The following is a 22,034-nucleotide window of genomic DNA, read 5'->3' as shown; positions in this document are numbered from 1 at the left end:
ATTCTGAAATACACTGTTAATCTAAATATTTTATGCATGTGAAAGGTATTAAATTATATAAAAAATGATTTATGCATCTGTAATGAACATTAAAAATATGAATAATATAATTTGCAAATGAATTTTCGATATTTTAATCTTATCACTGTTAATTTAGTTGCACATATTTTTCAAAATTAATATGAAATATACGAAATAAATTTAAAAAATCTCATTTCATTTTCATAGCAATTACTCTCGTATTGCTTACTGTACAACAAGAGTTTAACCTTGATTTTTTATTTGTACTGTCCACGTATTTTTTTTCTTTTTCCATTTAAGAATTTCTTTTATAAAACAAAATATTTTTAGTTATCGAAATAAAATTGAAAAATCAAGTAAGATAACATTTAGCTAGTTGTGTCAAACAAAGTTGCAAATAGCAGTTGCTGTAGCTGATGTTAAGAACAAATGAATATTTCGAAATAAAGTTGGACGCAAAAACGGGTCATACGATATACATTTCTGGTGCGAGTAGAGATGGAAGTTTGTAAATTTTGAATGAATTTGCAAAGGTGATTTGCTTGAGAGTTTTTAAATTTTGTAACAAAAAAAATCTGCAGTAAAGCAACTGCGGGTTTTTCAGTTTTACGAGAATCGACATTTTCATTGCTGTTCTGTTCAATTAGTTGTTCAAGTTTTATTGTAGACTGGTGGTAGGATTGCTCCCACGAAATGGCGGAGAGAACGTTCAATTTTAACGTTGGCATTATGGGTCACGTCGACTCGGGCAAAACAACATTGGCGAAAGCGTTGAGCACCATCGCCAGTACTGCCGCCTTTGACAAACATCCTCAGAGCAAGCAACGGGGTATAACTTTAGATCTTGGATTTTCGTCATTTTCGGTTGACATTCCAGAGAAGCTGAAAAATAAAGAATCGAAATTCTCTGACTATGATACATTGCAAATAACGCTGGTCGACTGTCCTGGTCATGGTTCACTTTTTCGTACTGTAATAGGTGGATCTCGAATTATGGACATGGTGTTGCTTGTTATCGATATTTGCAAAGGTATTCAACCTCAAACAGCCGAATGTATCGTTCTGGCCGATATAACTTGCCCAAAACGTATGCTGATAGCGCTGAACAAAATTGATCTTCTACCAAATGATGCTAAAGCGGCAAAAATAGAGAAATTCCAACGACGCCTGCGTAAAACTTTGCAAAATACTTCATTTGCCGACGTTCCTATGGTTCCAGTGTCAGCTTTGGACGAAGAGGAAAAATCACAAACATTGAAAACACTGATTGACCGCCTGGTCGACCAAGTCTATTGTCCAGATCGTTCGGCCGAGGGGAAATTTCTCTTCTACGTTGACCACTGCTTCAATATCAAAGGGCAGGGCACAGTGCTGACCGGCACGGTGATCAGTGGATCGGTTGGTGTGAAGTCGGTCGTTGAAATTCCAACGTTGAACGAAAAGCGAAAAATCAAATCAATTCAAATATTCCACAAAGCCGTCGAAAGCATTGCTCAGGGAAGTCGAGCTGGAATTTGCGTTGCCCAATTCGACACCAGTCGCCTGGAACGTGGCGTGGTGTGCGAGGCGAATTGTATGCAAAAAATCCAGTACGGCGTTGTGTCGGTTTCTGCAGTCGCCCATTACAAGCATCCGTTGCTTAGCAACAGCAAATTTCACGTCACTGTCGGCTACGAGACGGTAATTGGCAAATTTATCTTTTTCCACTGCGAGCCGGACAAGTGCCGCTGCTCCACGGAGCCAGGTCAATTTGCGTGGGAAAGCAATTATTTGAAACAAGAAGATGCAAATTTGGCCGACACCGGCGACTTGTCGCATCCTTTGCACAGATATGCGGTGGTTCAGTTTGAGCAGGCGATTTTGTGCTTCAATCAAGCCCAGTACATCGCGTCGAAATTGGACCAACCGTTGGAAGTGAGCACATGTCGGATCGCTTTTCACGGTCAACTGTTGCACATGATGGCCACTGATGAGTGGTTGAAAAAGTTGCCCGTTTTCAAGAGGAAAATCAAACGAGGTACAATATGCAATGTTCTCGATCAGCATACTGTAGCTGTGCGAGGCATGTTCGGCAAAACTTCTAGCCTGGTGCCGTTTGTCGGTTGCAAAGTGACGCTGTTGGACGAGCACAGAACTGAAGGCCGCATAGAAGGCTGGTTTGGTAAAAGTGGCAAAATTAAAGTTCGCTTTTCAAATCCTCTCAGCGAGCAACAGTTCATGCAAGCGGTCACCCCACCGTCGGCTAACACTGACCAAAGCTCACGTACTGTCCTGTTGGAATTTCGAACTAGTGTATTCGATTCGCAGAAGTCAATTGTACAATAAAAAAACCACTTTTCTCAGTAATAATAAATGTTTATCATTTTATTAAATTTCCATTTCCCGCTGGTTTGATCCGCTTTGACCAATTATATTGATGATTGATGAAATGTTCTTATTTTTTATTCGATCTAATTGAATTCCAGCCGGATGCTACGCTTTGGATTTCGGCGAATGTTCAACCAGCGTGTTTTGTGGAAGCAGAATCAACTGATCGCTTCTTGGTTTACGGCTTCAATTCAAACCGAACAAAGGGCAAGTCGACAAATTCCTTGCTGCAGATTAGTTTGCTGCAGTGCAACGGTTTTCAAAAAACGAAAATTTTATCATGGAAAAGTTAGCTCTTTCAAAAAAAAAGTTTATTAATTATTCAAATGAGGAGATGTATTTTTTGTAGGATGAAGACAATGAAGAAGAATATGAAGACGAAAGCGCGACCAGTGCAAACGAAAGTGGCGACAACGACGAGGATGAAGAATACGCCGGCTCTACAAAAATCAGAATGAATATTTTCAATCCACGGCTTGATTCGGTTGTTAAAGCTGGTTTTGGCTTGAGCAAAAAGTGCGAAAGTTTTCCATTTTGTAAACATTTCTATTAATGTATCAATTAATCGGTGTAGTTTTAAAAGATTGTTTTCATTGTATATATATATATATATGTGTGTGTGTATGTGTATGTATAGAATTGCGACAGATTTCATCTTGGAAGGGAAGGTGTTTGTTAACGGTGAGAGAGTTTTCAAAAAAGGCTATGAAGTATGGAAAGTATTCATTTTAAAAAGAAAATATCAATTTGATAGTAATGTTAATTTTAAGGTTTGCAGCAGAGATACGATTGATGTGCTGTTGGGTCGAAGTTCAGAGTGTGAAAAGTTTGTCGATGTGTCAAGATTGATATTGTTACAGTTTTCCAATACGAAAGTTGGAAGCAAGCTGAGCATTGTAGCCCGTCGATGGAAACGACTGACTGTTAACGAATACGCGTCTTACGTTTGAACTTTAGTTTCCAAATTTTCCTTCCCCCCTTGCAAAAGCCAAGACAAAACTTAACCTACAGTACATTCGTTCTGTTTTCGGTGCCTATTTACACTGTAGGCAAGGTTTTTTCAATACAAAAAATCAACAGACGTGTTTAAATTGAACAATAAAATGATGCAAAACTACGGGCGATTTTTTTCCACTAAAATTCATAAACCCCGGGCTATTGTTGCAAATATGTGCTGCTTTTTTGTTATTCTTTTTTTTCTTCTTTTGTTTTTTTTCTACGTAGAGTTTTGTAGAGTCATAATACTTTTTCAAATCAACAATTGCTTACTTTAGAATATTAATTTTTTAATAAAAATGAGCAAAATTTAATCTGCTCAAAAGTACAATTAAATAATGATTTTCAAGGATTAAAAAAGTAAACAGCGACATTTTTTGAACATCAGTCAGTTGAGCTGAATTATCTTTTTCTCAATTTTTCAGTTAATTTTTTGACCAACTGAGAAAGAATTTATTTCTCAAATTTTGATTTATTTTCTTTTCTAATCGAACTGAACTTCTTTGTCACACATTGGAACAAACCAAACTGTTGCAAAATCTACTGTCATCAGCATCAGAAAACAGATTCTATTAACAATAATTATTCTTTGCTTGAAATGCTTTCTTCTTATCCATGCTTACTTTTGACGATCGTATTTGGATTATGAAAACAAAATTGACGATAATTCCGCCATATTGAAGACTACTTTAGCAATTTGTAAAACTACTCCAGCAACATAAGAAAAACAATGTAACATGCAGCGGCTGAACTATGTCTACACATGTTAGGAAAAATGAATTTAACTTTAATTTCATTCAAATTTGAATTTGTAGACCTATATTTATATAATATTATGAAACTGCATTGCAGAACCAACTGCGTTTCACGAACAGTTCAAACATATTTAATTCTTCATTACCTGAAATTACAGTATACTTATACGTAAAAACTTTTATAATTTCTTACTATTTCAACGTTTGGATTTTTGTTTTCAAATCGTAACCGCAAACTGTTGATTTCAAGACAGATATTTATTTACATACCGATGCTTTGAAATTTGAAAATTTTTATTAAACTTATTTCAAAACAAAACAAAATACAATGACATTTATTTTCAATAATTTTTAACAATAATACAATAAGAGTATTTGAATGAATTCACCAAAACCTTTTCGTGGAATGACTTTGATAAAAATGATTCGATAAGAAACCATGACTGGCTTCTTGGGTCAGTAGATTAAATGATCTTCTGATGACATCTTTTTACTGTGACAATTCGACGCCTAACAACGGCGTCGTGTAACCTGGTGAAGCTGGATCGTAAAGCACATTGTCACCAGTGGGAAAAATGAGTATCTTCCTGTTCTTTTTACCGAATTCCGTCATTATTCTTCTGGAAATCCAATATCCCAGTGCGAAGCAGACGCACAGGATACCACACCAGGCCAAAGCGAGAGCACTTTGCTTGAACCTCAGGATTGGAAGCAACATTCTGTATCGTCGTTGGAGAACAACTGAAGAAAACTGCTCTAGCAAACAAAAACGTTGCCTACACTTTAAACAATTTTACGTTTAAAATAACACGTTAGCATTGACAACTTTAAACAAAATGACACTGATAGAGTTTAATTTATTTCGAAGTTATTCTTCAATTCAAATTTGATAATTGTAAAATCGTAATGCACACTTAATTGAATGGTCGCTGAATGAAATGCAGAAACTTGTCATGAAAACATTTAAAGTACTATTTGTATGTTGTGCAATGATTATTATTTGATGAGATGAAAATTAAATCTAGAAAGTTTTCAATTTTAGGAACATTTCATTCGAATTTTAATGCAGAACATGTTTACATTCAGAATCAATGAATTATTTTTCAAAAATGCAACAATTTACACACAATTTTTATTTTTTTCCAAGAATGACAACTAAATGCACCGAAAAAATAATAACCCATTACTACAATAGAAATGAACACTACTAATAGCATAAAATATGCTTCACATTTCAGTTCAGTGCATTCATTACAATTAAATATTTAAACAATTCACAACAATTAAAAATAATGCGTAAGGCTATTCCCTAACTTACACATCAATAATACATGTTTAATCACTGGTTATCGTTCTCATTTCTCTATAACAGAATCCGGCTTGGTGACAGAGCGCATCTTGGAATTCTGCTTGCTAACAGAATCTTTTACTGTGCTTTTTCCGCAACCGGCACCAGTTTTTCTGTTTTTCATTTCACCTGAAACTGACGGTATAGCTCCATCTTTTAGGCGTTTCGGCAACTCATCTTCGTCCTTTTCGCGATCACGATATTTTCCCTTTCCAGTTGAATTACCTTTTCTGTTTTCAGCTTGATCTGCTTTTGCTGGAATAAATTCGGTTTTAAGTGACTTCCAGTTGACATTTTCCGCAGCATTTTCAGATGACATTACGCGTATACAACCGTTATAGGGTATTATTATTCCAGGCTCGTCTTCCAAATTCAATTTTTTCTCCTTTATTAAGATGCGTGTCAAGGGACTGTCAATGATGCTATTGGTTGCCCAAGTTCTCAGAAAATAATCCGGTAAAGTATCAAAGTCCTCAGGCAAAGTCATACTAGTAGAAACCATCTTGCAAATTGTTTTTCTACTCATTTGAATTCGCTTGCTACCTTGATTTTTTACAGATTCATAATCCAAAATCTCCGAAAAATCAAGATCTTTTTTATTAGTTCGCTTTTTCCTAGGAACCTTCGGAATTTTGTCTAATTTTCTAGCACGTGCCTTCTCATTTTCGCGGGGGCTCTCAATGGGCTTCTTGCTTCGGTGAGAATCTTTGTTCATCAAGATTTTAACAGGCGTGTCGTGAGCAGGCTCTACATTCTCCAAATTCACAGCAGCATTTAATACAGAATGGATCAGTTCCTTCATATCTATATCCTTCGATGCCGGCTTACGATCGGTAACATTTTCCAAATTTGGACAAACAACACTTCTTCCTATCATTGACTTATCTGGAAATTTGACTGGAGGTATACGAGGCATAGATCCACTATTATTCAACTTCCGATCTTTCAAGCGTTGATTACTTATACCACTCAAATTGTCAAGTCGAGTGCATACATTAGTGACTGTAGTGGGATTACGGAACCTTTCGCTGGCGGGACTCAACAACGGATTTACCACATATTCCGTTTCATTCACAGGTAGTGCAATGTTGGCTAAGTTCGTTTTACTAAAACTTTGTTTCTTCTCATTATCCATTTTAACGAAATTCACATTTTTCTCATCAACTGCTTTTTCATCCATTCTGTCTTTCCCAATAGTTGCATAAAATGACTGCTGAGTTTGCTGGCGTATTTCATTCACAGCATTAACATAAGCAGTCGTCGCCTCCAAAGAAGCACGACTAACACTGCCAGAGTCCATTTCGCTCGCTTCTCTCATAGCTCTTTCTTTCATAAGGTTAAAGATATGCGATCGGAAAGCCGCACTAATCTGCTTGAGACACGTACCAGATTTCAAGTAATGAGCATAAATCTGAAGAATCTCTTCATTTGCAATCATTTTAGTTTCTGACGCACTAACGGAAACATTTTGCGATGAGCTTTTACCAGTAGAGCGTGATAATTCAGATTCAACCAACGGTCTCGTTGGTTCATTATCAATTTGAATCTTAGTGTGAATGTTTTTCGGCACGACATTCTTCGGATTCATTCTTTCAGCGTAAAAAATCTCTAAATGTAATAAAGAAAAAAATATTAATATATTATATAATTTTAATATATAAATGAAGCAAACTTAGAAATATACAGCAGATGGAACCTGCAAAACGAACCAAGGAACGATAGAAAGGATTACCGAAGGATGTAGTGGACTGAAATGCAAGTTCAAATTTTGTCATAATAGAAATTAATAATTGATGCTTAAATGCTTATGAATATTTTTTCATAACATTAAACTATAGAAACAGATTAATTAATTAATTAATTAATTAATCAAGCGTTATAAATGCTCGCGTCAATGTTAATAATTTTGATCTACAAAAGACGCTGGAACCTGAACACGGAGTGTCAGTACATCGGAAAATAAAGGATAAAAAATAACACACTTCATATAATTTTGATAGCAATATGAAGTAAGTAAATTCTTATACTAAGAATGTAATATATCCCTGAAAATCATTTACACGGTAACTGAAAGTGTACTTCCCAGCGTAAGATGCATATCTGATTTTTTGCAATTCAAGATTAGTTTTATTATTTGCATTGATAATTTTTTTTCTTTTTTATTTATTTTTTATAATTAATTATATCGGTAATTTTATCTCCTAAGGCGACAAGGAAAACTGTTATTTTATTTTTTTTATTTTCTTGTCCCGAAATCAAAATTTCATTTTCTTTTTATTTCATTGGTCATAAAGCGTGCATGCAAAAAGCATTGGCCAATTCACGAGCATTTTTGTAATAGTTTTTATGTTTAATTGATGACGTTTGTTTTCATTTTAAGGCGTATAGTGAATAGAAAGATTGGAAATTTTGAATTATTTTCTTCGTCATGCCAAGTAATTTGGTTCTGCATTCACGCTTTGTTCAAATCCTTCGCAGTGGATTTTTCAAACTTGGTAATATTATTGTTAAATTAATTTTTCCCGTCGTTTTTTGGTTTGTATATTTTTCCTTCATTTGTTTCAACATGTATTGTAAACTTATTTTATACTGTACTGAGCGGTGCAGCTTGTTAATAGCAGAAATGTTAATTATTGGGAAAATTCTTGTATTTTATTTAAACTGTGACAGTATCAGTTTATCAAAGCATGCAGGGCAGATGAATTTTTTTCCTTAGCAAATGACTATAATAAAATTTATTTTTTAAATATTTTTTACTTTAGCTTCGTACCGTTCAACTGCAACTTCTGCAAAAAAGGTGGAAGTATTCGTAGATGATATTCGTGTTTTTGCCGAACCTGGCATGACAGCGTTGCAAGCTTGCGCTATTGCCGGCGTTGAAATACCAAGATTTTGTTACCATGATCGTCTTTCTATAGCTGGAAACTGTCGAATGTGTCTTGTGGAGGTGGAAAAATCTGTCAAAGTTAGTTGAATTGATACAATTTTGTTGATTTCTTGTTTATATATATGTACATATTTTGCTTTTCTTTTCAATTTCTTCAGCCAGTCGCTTCTTGTGCCATGCCAGTATTTAATGGAATGAAAATAAAAACGAACAGTGAAATGACGAAAAAAGCTCGTGAAGGTGTGATGGAATTTTTGCTAGTTAATCATCCATTGGATTGTCCAATTTGTGACCAAGGCGGTGAATGCGATTTGCAAGATCAAAGCATGGCATTTGGATCGGATCGAAGTCGATTTACAGATATAAATTTTACTGGCAAACGGGCAGTAGAGAACAAAAACTTGGGTCCTCTGGTTAAGACCATAATGACAAGGTGCATTCATTGTACAAGATGTGTCAGGTTTGTCCGATGTGTTTTGCACCAGATGCAAGCTGTTCATTTAATTGCTGATTTTTACAGATTTGCAAACGAAATTGCCGGCTTTGAGGAATTTGGAACAACTGGACGAGGAAATGATATGCAAATTGGTAGTTATGTGGATAGGCTATTTGCGAGCGAGCTTTCTGGAAATGTGATCGACTTGTGTCCAGTTGGTGCACTTACATCGAAGCCATATTCATTCCACGCCAGACCGTGGGAAACGAGAAAAACAGAAAGCGTGGATGTGATGGACGCATTGGGTTGTAACATAGTCATCTCGCATCGCACTGGCGAAATCATGCGCATCATTCCACGAGTTCATGAAGCAAGTGGAATTTTAGTTTTGAACGAATTTTAAATTTGCACTTGTGCATGTGTTTCAAAATCACTAACTATTTTAGGATATTAACGAAGAATGGATAAGCGATAAAACTCGTTTTGCATACGATGGTTTGAAACGTCAGCGTCTGGTCAGTCCGATGGTGAGATGTGACAGCGGTGAGTTGAAATATTGCAACTGGGAAGATGCTTTGTTCCTTTGCAATGAAAAAGTAAGTGAAAAAATATTGCTTATATTGGTGTTATTTTTTTATTCTTTTTTTTAAAATAAATTTCTGTTAAAGTTCAACGAAATGTCTGGAAATAGAATGGCTGTTGTTGTTGGACAGTTTGTCGATGCTGAAGCGCTTGTATGTTTGAAAGATTTGTTCAACAAACTTGGCTGTGAAATGTTGTGTACCGAGGAGAATTTTCCCACTACTGGTTCCGGGTATTTGCAGTATTTTCTACTGTTCTTTCATTGATAAGCATTTCAGGGCATTGTTTGAAAATGGAATTAGCTGTATGTTGCAAATTTGAAAACTGATTGGAATCTTTTTTTTTATTTTTCAAGAATTGACTTTCGTTGCAATTACATCTTGAACGACGGTATTGTTGGTATTGAAGATTGTGATTATCTTTTGCTGATTGGTTCAAATCCACGTTATGAAGCGCCAGTTTTAAATGCACGAATTCGGAAAAGGTATTTTATCTTTTTTCTATGCATAATTTTGAACAGTGTAATTTTCAGCTATGTCCATAATGATTTGCAAGTTGGAGTGATTGGATCGAACGTAGACCTGACTTATGATTATGAAGTATATATTGTATTCTTTAATTATTATTTTTTTACAATTATCGAGAATTTTTTGTAGTATTTTGGTTCTTCGCCGAAAATTTTGGAAGAAATGTTAGCTTGTAAACATGAAGTGATGAAAAAATTGACGGCGGCAAAGAGGCCAATGATTTTGGTATCAACGGCAGTTTTCCAGCGTTCGGACGGCGATTCCATGTTGAGTATACTTCAGCAAGTTTCGTTGATGTTAAAACCGAATGATCCCAATTGGAAAGTGTTGAACATTTTGCATCGAGTAATATATGATTATTAGCTTCCTTATGAAATTGATGTGCGGTTTTGATTTTCGTGAAAAATGTACGTTAAAATTTTCAGAATGCAAGTCAAGTTGCGGCTCTGGATATTGGTTACGTGCCTGGTGTGGATGGTATAGCAGAGAGTGCTCCCAGAATGTTGTACATGCTTGGTGCGGATCAGGGCGTGATCACTCGTCGTATGCTGCCGCCGGATTGTTTCGTCATTTATCAGGGTCATCATGGGGATGCTGGAGCCGAGATATGTGATCTGCTTCTTCCTGGTTCCGCTTATACGGAAAAGAATGCAACCTTTGTCAACACTGAAGGCCGTTCTCAGCGAACATTGCAAGCAGTCTCACCACCGGGTATTGCCAGGGAAGATTGGAAAATCATAAGGGCTGTTTCTGAGGTAAATTTTCAACCTATTTATGATTTCATGATGTTTTTTTCTCTTGTGTGAATTATTTGAAATTGTAGGTTATTGGTTATCCATTACCGTACGATAAAATTGAGCACGTTCGTGAACGTATGTCAGAAATTGCTCCACATTTGAATAAATTCGGTATTAGAGAAGCGGCAAATTTTCTCGGCGTATCAGCGTGCTATTCTGCTAAAAATAATGTAAATTTCTTTTTCAGTTCTATTATTGACAATAATTGTGTTTTTACTGGTAGATATCGTTGTCAACGGAGGATTTGTCGTCTGTGCAGACAAAATTGTCTGATTTTTACATCACCGATAGTATCACTCGAGCGTCGTTGACTATGGCCAAATGTGTGAACGCAGCTAGAGAGTATGAAAATGAAGCAGCATAAAAGATTTGGTTAATTGGATGCACACACGTACAGAAGCGTTAAAGAGGTTTTTTTTTCTTTGGTACACGGAAAAGTTGAAAATTTTCTAACTCGAAGGTGGTAAATGTTTTTCAAACCGTATAGTGTGCACTTTTATATTTTAGTAATATAATGTAATGGCTTCTATTATACTACTCTGTAAAAACTACTTTTCTGTTAGATGAGGTCCTTTTTCCCCTGATTCCTCTTGTCTTATATCTTATTTAAATATTTGAAAGTGCTGCTTGTTCAGATAAAATAATTATCGTTTTATTTATACGAGCGTTTGAGAAACCCTATCGATCGTAGAAGTTTCTATGTTTTGCAGGTTGCAAAATTGAAATTGTAAAACTAAATTTATGGGAAAATGAACATTTTTTATCTACTTGCTCTGGTTAATAATTTTTTTCAACAGCAAGCTTTGTGTGCTTGTTTTACTATTTTTTTCGCATTGGATCAATGTAATTCAATAGTAAGTTATTTTTCAGATTGCAATCACTTTGCACACTATGTTTCAAATTTTGAATTGCTCGCCAAAGGTGATGTGAAGAATTTACTTATTTTTTTTTTATTTATGAGGATAGTAATTCATCCAATTCTGCATTTTGTATGATATGACGTAAGAGAAACATCAACCACACTTTGTAAAGTTAAATGGCTTTTGTGGCTTGATCACTTGATCACTAAATGGTTAAATAATATATTTTATCTCATTGAACTTTATTCGTTATAATTAAGTTCAAAATAGTATTAAGGGAAAATAATTACGAATCTATGTTTACTGCGGAAATCAATTAAAGGCAGTAGCATGAAATTTTTAATAATTTTAACGAATAATCGATGTTTAGAAAATGCTTACCCTTCACTGCTGATTTCGTGAAAACCGTGATATTTGAATAATAGCATCTTTAATCGGAAGTTTACTTGTTTTTCCTTATCTTATATTAATAAACAAAAATAGAAGTTTAAATAAAAAAAATGAACTGTACTTATATTTATTTGGATTAAAATTTGAATAAATAAAATAACTCCATACACACAAATAATTCGACAGTGAAATAGTTGAAATGTTAAAGTAGAGAATAAAATTTCCTATCGCAGTTGCAATTTTTTCCTAGAATTGAGCAGAGGAAATTTTTGCATCACTGAGATAATTATTGATATTTGAAAAATTAATTTACAATTGAATTAGAATTTATCAATATTTGAAAAATTTTCAAATGACACATTGTGTAATATCCGAGCTCATGTATAAATAATGTAGTGGTAATTCTTTAAAGATGCAAATATGTCATGTAATTAATTAAATAAAGCAAAAACAGATCGATTTTTATATGTGACATGGGTTTGTGAAAAATGTTTATTATAACACAATTTATTGCATGAGCTTTGGTAGAACAGAGGAAGATGCCCCAGAGTTTATATGCAAATTTTAACATTATGGAACAGAGATAAATTTGATGAAGATAATCGCTCGGAAGCAAAACTAGAAAAACAGTATCACCTACGTCGTGACAGCAGAATTTTCATGTATGCAAAATTGTAAGTAAATGGTTAATTTTTTATCTTTTCCCCCCTTTTTGATCCCTTCAGTTATGGTGATTTTTTATAAGTTAAAATTTTGTTAGTTGGTCAACGCAATCAAATCGAAGCTTTATAATAAATTTATCAAGGAATTCAAAAAATGCTGTAGGTTTTATAAATAAAAAAATGAATTTTATTTTTTTTTTAATTAAATGCGTGTGAATGGAATTATTATATTTAATCATATTCATTGAGGACGTGCATTTTTTTTAATTATTTTTGATTGATCAAACAATGATGAAAGAAAGAAAAGGCACAGCAGTGTGTTAGTTTCTGCTTTGATGATTTCATTTAAATTATATACAATAAATTATTAATTAAAATGTAATACATTTTGTTCGTTGAAATTTCATGTATAAAGTAAAATAACTATGGTGTTGAGTCGTTTGATGGATTGCATAATTGTACCGTGTAAAATGAAATTCTTGTTGAAACGAACACAGAGCAGCATAATTAAATAATGCATACATTATTTTCGAATTAATGATGCTAAAATGTAGGCAGTATGTGAAATGAGGCAAAGTGTGTAATGGTGATTTATTATGAATAGGTTTATTAATATTTAGTATTAACAATTCGAGCAGCTTTAGTAATGTTTCAAACCAAAATGAAGCTGCTACTTTTGTTAAAATAAGATACATAATCTTTTACGTATTACATATGAATAATTTTTCTATAATGTTACTTTTAAAGCAATAAAAAAAGTAATATTTTTCTAAAATTTTAATGAGCTGATAAGCGAGATTAATTTTTGTGATAATATTCTTTTCTTTTGTCAGATGTCAAAATTTAAGCGAATAATGTGAAATCAACTTTTGATCTGGATCAAATTAATTAATGCATATTTAATGATTTGGAGTTTTTAAAGCAATTAAGTCTGGCTAATTGCAAAGCAATGATCACGTGACAGAAATTTCAACCAATCAATTCTAGTGAAAGGAAAGTTGATTGTAAAAATTTTAAAACATGACATGTTAAATTAATAATTTCAACTTTATTATAAGAATTATCAGCAGAAGAGAGATTGGTGGAAGAGAGTGAAAGGACGTTTTGTTTTTTTTTTCTTTTTCTTTTCTTTCTAATGCAGATCTTAATTGTTCAATATTATTATTAATAAACTTATGGAAAATTCGACAAATACGATTTTGCAAGAATTTCCCATTTCTGAAAGTGATATCACTGCGCTTGCATTTTACATTACGTTGGGTTGTCTTGCAATTTTACTCAACAGCCTGATGTTGGTAGTGATCAGAAGATGCCGGATAAAGCAAGTGTACAGCGTTTTCATGTCTGGTAATGAATTTCTTTTTTTCTATATTTTTTTATTTAAATTAAACAGCAGTTTCATTCATATTCATTGATTACAAAACAAATCGCACTATTTTTAAAGCATCTCATTTAAAATTAACAATCATTTATATAGGATTTGCTCGGAATTTTCTTACCTTTTTATTGTTCTCTTTGAGGTATTTTCCTGTGCATTGTATTGATTATTATCAAGTGAAAAGTTTGTTCTTATTTTTTCTTTTTTAATATATTAATTTTAATTTTGAGCACGTTAAAATTCATCTAGATGTTAAACTATTATTGTTTTTAAACTTTAAATTTGGAAAACTTTCGGTTGAAATAAAGTTAAATTCGAATAATTAATTGTCAGGTCGATAAGTTTTTCAAAATGGCTTCTGCACATAGGAATAGAAAGTGTCCCTTTAGCAAGCTGTTATTGTTCTGACCATCACGCTTGTATTAAGGCGTAACTTTTCATAGAATGTTAATTGCCTCATATTTTGGACTATTTAGTAGTGGTAAAATATCAATAAATTTCAAAGCATATATTTAACATTATTCAGTGAGTAATCATTACCAACGAAGTTGCGATAAGCTGTTGCTAAAAGTTTACACTTATACGCTGTGCTTAAATGCGCAATTTTACTGTGCTGTATTTTTAAATGAACTGTACAAAACATAATTTACAAAGGAAAAAACCGTAATTAGTTCATATTGATTTAATAGAAATGCTACTTTAACCCTCCTGTTATCCTCCGGGTCATATTGACCCGTTTTGATTTTCAACATAAAAATTAGTACCAAAATTATTGACTGTTGATGTTGAATTTTTTTGACTTTTCCTCATTTCACCTTATCTGCATATACTGAAATTCCTGCGCGTCTGTCATTCATAGTAACTGCTGTATGCACTTTACGTATATGCGAAATCCCCGGGGTCACTTAGGCCCCATGATCGATCTTCTTCTGCTGCTTTATCATTATTGAAGGCAATGCAACATCTATCACTTTCAAGGTTCTTTAGTTTATGGGATATATGGGTTAAAAATTACCTAAGATGTATAATCCTTCCGAAAACGTTACAGTTGATGAGCGACTGTATCCTTTCAAAGGCCGATGTCAATTCAGACAGTACATGCCAAAGAAACCGGCAAAGTATGGCAATAAGTTTTGGGTAGCCTGTTGCTGAAAGTCAAGCTACGCATGGAATATGCAAATATACACTGGCAAGCCGTCAAGTGGAACTCGTGCGAAGTACCAAGGGATGCGAGTGGTTCTCGACATGGTAAAGGGGCTAAAAGGTGATAATGTTACATGTGACAACTTTTTTACTTCGTATGCACTGGGGGTAGAACTGAAAAAAAAGAATTTGACTTTGGTTGGAACTGTAAAAAAAACAAGCCAGAGCTACCCAGGAACTGCTGCAACTACAAGGCAGAAAATTGAACTTTTCAACATTTGCCTTTTCTGAAGATTGCACCATCGTATCATACCTCCCAAAAAAGAACAAGAATGTTATAGTTCCAAGTACTATGCACAATGGCAACCAGGTTTGCGACAGAAAGGGAAGCAAGCCTGACATTATTCTACACTATAGTAATACTAAAGGTGGTGTGGATAATTTAGACAAAATGACCAACGTATTCTTGCCAAAGAATATCTGCACGATGGCCATTAGTCATATTTTACATCATCGACGTATCGGCATACAACGCCTACGTTCTATGGACAGTGAAACATTCAGCATAAAATTTAGAACGGCTGCATAAGCGTCGATTATTCCTGGAAGAACTTGGCAAGGCTCTAGTGCAACCAGAAATGATGTGGCGCAAAACACTGCCCAGAACAGCAGCAGCAAAATCGGCGGTTGAACGGATGCGGAAAGATGCAGAGCAGTCATCTACAAGCGGTATCACTGATACGGATACAGGTGGTAAAAAAAGTGCCCGATGTCAATTGTGTGTTTCAAATGACAACAAGACAAGCGTACGTTGTAAAAAATGCCAAAAATACATTTGTAAAGATCATACACAATCATATTGTAACTTATGTGCAGAAGAAATTTAAGTGTGTCAATGTACATCCACCATATACGGGCATATTAAAAAAAATAATCTCTGAGTATTAGAATATTCATCAGAACCTTTTAAAATAAAATTCACGAATACTTAGTCACAGTATGACCGCAAAACAAACTGTGCATCACTTATGGGTCAATTTGACCCGGAGGATAACGGGAGGTAAGTAAATTTGAGGATAACAGGAGGGTTAAGTAGGGAAAGAGGCAATTGCTCAGCAGTTACTTTAGCAAATTAATTTCAAAACTATCTAATCACTGATGATAAACTTTAAACAAAACTTATAAACAAATTTAACAGGAAGAGGTAAAAATTAAAAAAAAATAGGCATTTATTTCATTTTAATGCTAAAATAATCTTTATCGCTGAACAATGCAACTGCTGAAATGTAAATTATTACACCAGGAAATTGATGATTTCAATAGCAAAATTACATTGTCAGAACAATTTAGTTGCATCCAATGAATAAAAAACACTTTCAAACATTATTTATTTGAAGCATACTGTAACTTCAATAAATTTTTTAACTGAGCATCCGGTACACAGTTACAGTAAGTAAATTTCTTTAATTTCTTAAAATAATATTTGAATAAAATGGTGACAGATTAAAGTGAATTCTAATATGAACTGTTAATTATTGATGTTTAATAAAGGTCGATTATAACTTGATTGTAAATGAATTTTTAAAGAAAGTAGTTGTAAAAAATGTTTGATAAATTGATTCATTTGCAGGTAGGTTTTTATAATAATAAGGAAGTGCTTCGAATAGTAGATTGTTTTCAGTGAAATTGAAATCAAACTTTAGTTTTAGGATGTGGAAATATTCTTCTGGCTCTGGCTATAATTAATTTTGAAGCTCAATCTTATGTTACAAGCGTAGCAGATGGCTTTCCGAAAAATTGGACAATCCGCGATTGCATAATCCGAGCTCCACATGTGTCTTTATTTCTTGTTGGATACGATATCACAATGTATTCGACGTTTGCCCTTTGTTTAGAACGGCTTATCACCTTTACAAGAATGGGTTTTCATTACAGAATTTTGAATCAAAGAAATTGTTGCATTGTTTGCAGCTTTATTGGAATAGCGACGACGTTGAAATTGGCGTTGTATTGGAAAAATGCATTCAGGTATGCGAACGTTAGCGTGTCTCATCTTTGCCAACTGCGCGAATGTTTTGGACTTTCTTACCAAAGAGCCATGGTTGGAATGAACTTCTGGATGAGCAGTTTCACAGCAGTACTGTACTTGATGACTTTGATTTCGGTGTATTTTCAAAGACGCACAATCCACGGACAACTGCGGCATATGCAATTGAAAAGAGAATGTACAATAATGCGCAGCATTGCGATGATTTTATTGACGAATATTTTTTCACAAATTCTTCCATGGTCGTTGTTGTATTTCAGATTGGACAAACGATATCCAGCAGTTCTGAGAGTTTCTGTCACTATTTTAGATCTCAACTGGTGTCTAACGCCTACAATGTACATGACAATTCATCCTGAAATGCAAAAAACTGTAGGTAAACTTCTTCCAACCAATTGTTGTTTACCTGGATGTGGAAGGATTTTTCGAAACAATACCAAAGTGAGTGTTGTTTACGATGGTTAGTTAATGTTCTGTTTAAAAATTTGCTTATTCATAAAAGAATAAAATTTCAATTTTTCCCTCCCCCCCCCCTCTCTCTCTCTGTATATATATATAATTTAGTGCAATAATGAATTTCTAAAAATATTAACAAAAATATATTAAGTAAATGCTTTTAAACCATTTAAATACTCTATTTAGAAGATTTATTTCAAAGAATTTGCTAACAGCTAGCTGATTATTAATTAGTTAGTTAAAGAATTGTTGATGGCAGTATTGAAAATTGATTCCATAGTAAATGTACAATTGGTGTGCAATTTGTTTTAAACGTGCTCTGCCGTTGATTGCAAACAGTAACAACAGAATTGCCATTCCGACAACAGTATGCTCGCTTTCCGTTAGCTGGAAATTAATTTCAAAATAAAAATTGATTAATAAGTACAGAAAAACATTATAAGGCAATCATTTTTAATGAAATTTATTGATCAATGGAAATAGAATGAAATGTCACCATTTAGATTATTACTAAAAAAAAAGTTGCATATTGAAACTTTTAAATAAACTTTCAGTGACAACAATATTTTGAATATATTGCAAAAGGAAGAATTAATATCTGTTTGTTTTTTATTTTTTAATTAATATTAAAATCATTAATAGTAAACGGATATTTCAAGAGGGACGTTTAGTACATGTTTGTGAAATGTTGCTCAATATCAAAATAAACTGATTGTAACCTTCTTTACTAATTTTGAAAATTAACCATAATTCACCATGTGCTTTTAATGAAAATAATGAAATCAATAAGAAGCTCAAGTGCGATGATGTTTACAATGGATGAATGCATCGGGAACAATATAAGCGTGAAAAATTAGTAAAACCAAACAAAGAAAACGCCGTTACACGATTGATCATCTGAGTATGCAGTTGTGAATTAGAAATGAAAACAATCTGTCCGAATATGGTTGATCATTGGTGCACAGAATTGAAAGCTTGTAAGCGAAATAAAGAATGACAATAAGCAGTGTGAGTAGCAATCTCTAAGTTTCTTCCGGCACAGAAATGCTCAATTTTTGACAAAAATGGGTAAATTTAACTAAAATATAACAACAACAATTATTATAATTATAATAAGAATAAGAATAACTTACTCCAGTTATCAGTAAACCATTTCGGTTTGGATTTCCAATAAACTCCAATAAAGTAGACGGGAATTCCAGACAACGTTATCACCAAACCAATGATAACTTCAAATGGAGAAACAAAAAATGGAAAAATTATTAAAAACAGGCACATTATCATGAAAAATATTGGTATCAACAGATTGAGCTAAAAGCAGAAAAGGCTATTGAAACATTTGAAATATTTGTTAAGCATAAAATACCTTTATTGGACGTGGTAGATTAGGCTGTTTCCATCGCAGATACAATAGACTTGCACCAGCAAAAGCGACCATCAGAGCTTCAGTGAAAGCGGTGTAATTGATCAGCAAAAACAAATCTGTTGTACAAAGCATAATCAAAGAAATAACACCCTGAAAACAAAGGTGCAAAATTTTATTCAACTGCATATCCAAGTTGTGCTTTATAATGAAAATTATAAAATGCAAACCAAAACAATCAGCGACGGCAATGGAGTGACAAGCTTATAATTGATCATGCCCAACAATTCTGGAAGCTGGCCATCACGAGCTCCAACAAAGAACATCCTAAAATGAGAATGATAAATCGATTTAAAAAATTATCCTCATAAAGAAAATAAGAATAAAATTCTCTACCGAGATGCGGCAAAAAGAACACCATTCAGACTTCCAACTGTTGAACAAGCGACAAATATAGGCATGAGAATGGAGAATTTTCCCATGTAAGCATCAGCAAATGACTAAAAAAATATCAATTAATAAAATTGTAATGTGAAAATGCAAATTCCAACTTTAAATAAAACATATGCAAATATAAAGTAATATAGAAATATAATATTATTCTTTTTCACACATAAAAATAGCCTTACTACAGCTACAGCATTTGAATCGATCACTCCATCAATTCCAAGTACAGCAAAATATGCCAGATTGCAAAATACGTATATTAACGTCACCGCTGGCAAAGATATATATATTGCTCGTGGCAGATTTCTGAGTCAAAAAATTGCAATTATTCAACTTATAAAAGACAAACCTTCATCACCATTTATCAATACTTACTGATAAGGATTTTTCAATTCTTCTGTTACAAAATTAAGATAATTCCTAAAATTAAAAAATGATATTGAACAACACAAAAAAATTATGCCAAGGTTGAAATGAAATGAAACTTACCAACCAGCGAATGAATAAATTCCTTGATAAAATGCAAGCGAAGTAGATCCAAAATTCAAAATCGTACCATCCCACGGATGTTTCAAATGCTCGGTATTCCCTAAAATTAAATTTTCAAACAAAAAATGCTGCACTAGTATTGTTTTGTAATAATATGGTAATTTGCTTCTTCCTCATTTTTATGCAAAAACTTGTACTTTTTACAAATTCCAAGTACCAAATGTCAAACTGATAGCAATAATAAATGTAAAAATACAAAAATGCTCACCAAGACCAAGCCAAACAAAGCCAGTAATTATTATGATGAGAAGAGCGATGACTTTGGTAACTGTAAAAACATTTTGCGTTTTCGTAGCCCAACTGACGTTATAGCAGTTTATAAATAATAACAAACCTAAAATTAAAACATAAATACAACATATTCAATAAATAAATTTAAATGTTTATTTAACCTGCAAATCAAATTTAGAAATGGGCAGTGATGTGCGTAACTTAATTATCAATTAAACTGCACTGCGGACAAATCAATAAACATGCTATTATTTATCAACTCCAGACAAAAATATAATTTTTTGTACCTGAATAATAATAATAATAAAGTGAACAATACATATACATAGAGTGACAGAGAGTAAATATATATTTTGTATATGCTCCCACACCTCATATTTTTTTTCAAACAAAGCTTATGTCATTTTCATTGTCATTAATGAAAAATTTCCTTGTTCACCTGTCAAGCTAATTGTGTACGTATTGATTATCAATCATTTTCAAAATAAAAAAATCGATTTTTTTTGACACTGTTCATTCACCGTTTAGACAACATATCATGCGAAATGAATCTAACTAAATTAACTGTATTTATATTTTGTTTAAATAATATATATTATAAAACTTGTAATTTGTTCAATTATAAGTTATGGGAATATATTTGCAAAAAGAAAAAGCAGTAAAGGTCTCTCTAGCTGAACCGATATAATCAACTGCATAATTACAATTGTTGACCTATAAATTTGGTTACAGAAAAAGAAATGCCTCTGAATATTATGACATTTTCACCTTTGGACAAATGGTGGGCAATGATATGGTGAAAAAAAACTTTTAAATAAATTTTCAACAATCAACAATAAAAAAATAACTTACAAATGATAAGGAAAGCAAACATACGTATAGCCGCATCTGGTATATCGCACTGGCCAAATACTGGCTGTAATACGTAATTTGCGAACGTGAGCGCTGTTATTGCATTGCTGCTGGGATTGATGATCACCAACGAAACCCACAAAAATAGAAACGCAGGAATTTCTCCAAATGCTTCCTTGATATAAGCATAATCACCGCCAGATTTCGGGATGCTCGTTCCCAGTTCGGCATAACACAAAGCGCCCATCAATGAAAATATTCCGCACGAAAACCAAACTAATAAACTCATACCAACACTTCCAGATTCCTGAAATATCATACACGCTGATTTCAATGATCATTTTTATTAATAAATACAACAAACACCCTGTAACATACCATTATCACCCCTTTAGGAGAGACGAAAATGCCTGAGCCAACGATAACACCAATAATAATGGCACATCCATTAAATAAACCAATTCTCTGCTTCAAACGTAAACCTTCAGTATTGGATTCAGCAGTAGCAGTAGCATCAGTAGTAGGAGTAGCAGCAGTAGCAGTAGTTCTTCCTCCTGTATCATTAATACCATTTAAAACAGGTGAAGCTGTTTTAGAAGAAGGCATATCTCCTTGTGTTTTGTCGTCGTATGAAAACTTTTGTTGATAAAAGAATTGTTTTCAATCAAACAGATTTTGAACAAAAAAAGTAATAATGAGTGGTTCCAACTTCAAATTCCAGCAATGAAGAATACCGAATAATATAAGAAAATAAATAAGCAGACAAATATAAATGCAGATTTAAGAAAGATTCAATCCAATAGCTGCTAGTGGAATCCAAAATAAACAACAACAGAGCCAGCTAGTTGGTCAGTTGCTCGTCTTTGACAGCTTACACGTCAAAGAGGAACTTCAGAAAATAAAAATTAGCAAAGGTGACAATTTTTAGGCGCAGCAAGGA

General features: G+C 33.4%; 8 protein-coding genes across 8 annotated transcripts; 6 read left to right on the top strand and 2 right to left on the bottom strand.

Annotated features, from left to right (window-relative positions):
- The first annotated feature begins 714 nt into the window (after positions 1–714).
- On the top strand, positions 715–3,338 carry Tsp_07931 (selenocysteine-specific elongation factor). The gene is made up of 4 exons (XM_003373284.1): positions 715–2,330; positions 2,487–2,676; positions 2,738–2,904; positions 3,167–3,338. The coding sequence occupies exons 1-4, from the start codon at positions 715–717 to the stop codon at positions 3,336–3,338; spliced, it is 2,145 nt and encodes a 714-aa protein (XP_003373332.1).
- Positions 3,339–4,027: 689 nt separating this feature from the next.
- On the bottom strand, positions 4,028–7,262 carry Tsp_07930 (hypothetical protein). Its single transcript, XM_003373283.1, is given in 5 exon segments — positions 4,028–4,130; positions 4,634–4,726; positions 4,740–4,915; positions 5,510–7,095; positions 7,220–7,262. 5 exon segments carry the CDS (start codon positions 7,260–7,262, stop codon positions 4,028–4,030), a joined length of 2,001 nt encoding a protein of 666 aa, XP_003373331.1.
- A 653-nt stretch (positions 7,263–7,915) lies between these two features.
- On the top strand, positions 7,916–10,989 carry Tsp_07929 (NADH dehydrogenase I, G subunit). Its single transcript, XM_003373282.1, has 12 exons — positions 7,916–7,982; positions 8,250–8,452; positions 8,533–8,834; positions 8,895–9,195; positions 9,257–9,406; positions 9,479–9,624; positions 9,748–9,876; positions 9,925–9,991; positions 10,049–10,264; positions 10,345–10,674; positions 10,743–10,827; positions 10,904–10,989. The coding sequence occupies exons 1-12, from the start codon at positions 7,916–7,918 to the stop codon at positions 10,987–10,989; spliced, it is 2,082 nt and encodes a 693-aa protein (XP_003373330.1).
- A 2,814-nt stretch (positions 10,990–13,803) lies between these two features.
- Positions 13,804–14,439, top strand: Tsp_07928 (putative protein CrcB-like protein). The gene is made up of 3 exons (XM_003373281.1): positions 13,804–13,975; positions 14,106–14,148; positions 14,340–14,439. Exons 1-3 carry the CDS (start codon positions 13,804–13,806, stop codon positions 14,437–14,439), a joined length of 315 nt encoding a protein of 104 aa, XP_003373329.1.
- Positions 14,440–15,026: 587 nt separating this feature from the next.
- On the top strand, positions 15,027–15,548 carry Tsp_07927 (conserved hypothetical protein). Its single transcript, XM_003373280.1, has 3 exons — positions 15,027–15,124; positions 15,148–15,270; positions 15,443–15,548. The coding sequence occupies exons 1-3, from the start codon at positions 15,027–15,029 to the stop codon at positions 15,546–15,548; spliced, it is 327 nt and encodes a 108-aa protein (XP_003373328.1).
- A 52-nt stretch (positions 15,549–15,600) lies between these two features.
- On the top strand, positions 15,601–17,192 carry Tsp_07926 (conserved hypothetical protein). The gene is made up of 6 exons (XM_003373279.1): positions 15,601–15,700; positions 15,726–15,955; positions 16,142–16,209; positions 16,580–16,602; positions 16,859–16,983; positions 17,121–17,192. The coding sequence occupies exons 1-6, from the start codon at positions 15,601–15,603 to the stop codon at positions 17,190–17,192; spliced, it is 618 nt and encodes a 205-aa protein (XP_003373327.1).
- A 27-nt stretch (positions 17,193–17,219) lies between these two features.
- Tsp_07925 (conserved hypothetical protein) lies at positions 17,220–17,555 on the top strand. Its single transcript, XM_003373278.1, has one exon. The coding sequence runs from the start codon at positions 17,220–17,222 to the stop codon at positions 17,553–17,555; it is 336 nt and encodes a 111-aa protein (XP_003373326.1).
- Positions 17,556–18,700: 1,145 nt separating this feature from the next.
- Tsp_07924 (large neutral amino acids transporter protein) lies at positions 18,701–21,700 on the bottom strand. Its single transcript, XM_003373277.1, has 10 exons — positions 21,473–21,700; positions 21,119–21,401; positions 20,220–20,345; positions 19,952–20,051; positions 19,838–19,882; positions 19,645–19,768; positions 19,412–19,515; positions 19,246–19,342; positions 19,019–19,168; positions 18,701–18,730 (listed from the first exon to the last, which is right to left on the bottom strand). Exons 1-10 carry the CDS (start codon positions 21,698–21,700, stop codon positions 18,701–18,703), a joined length of 1,287 nt encoding a protein of 428 aa, XP_003373325.1.
- Between the last annotated feature and the right edge of the window lie 334 nt (positions 21,701–22,034).

The sequence above is a fragment of the Trichinella spiralis genome (assembly GCF_000181795.1).
Source record: "Trichinella spiralis strain ISS 195 chromosome Unknown Scfld6, whole genome shotgun sequence".
NCBI classification, from domain to species: domain Eukaryota; kingdom Metazoa; phylum Nematoda; class Enoplea; order Trichinellida; family Trichinellidae; genus Trichinella; species Trichinella spiralis.
Note: the sequence above shows the minus strand (reverse complement) of the source record. Positions and strands in the feature narration are given on the sequence as shown.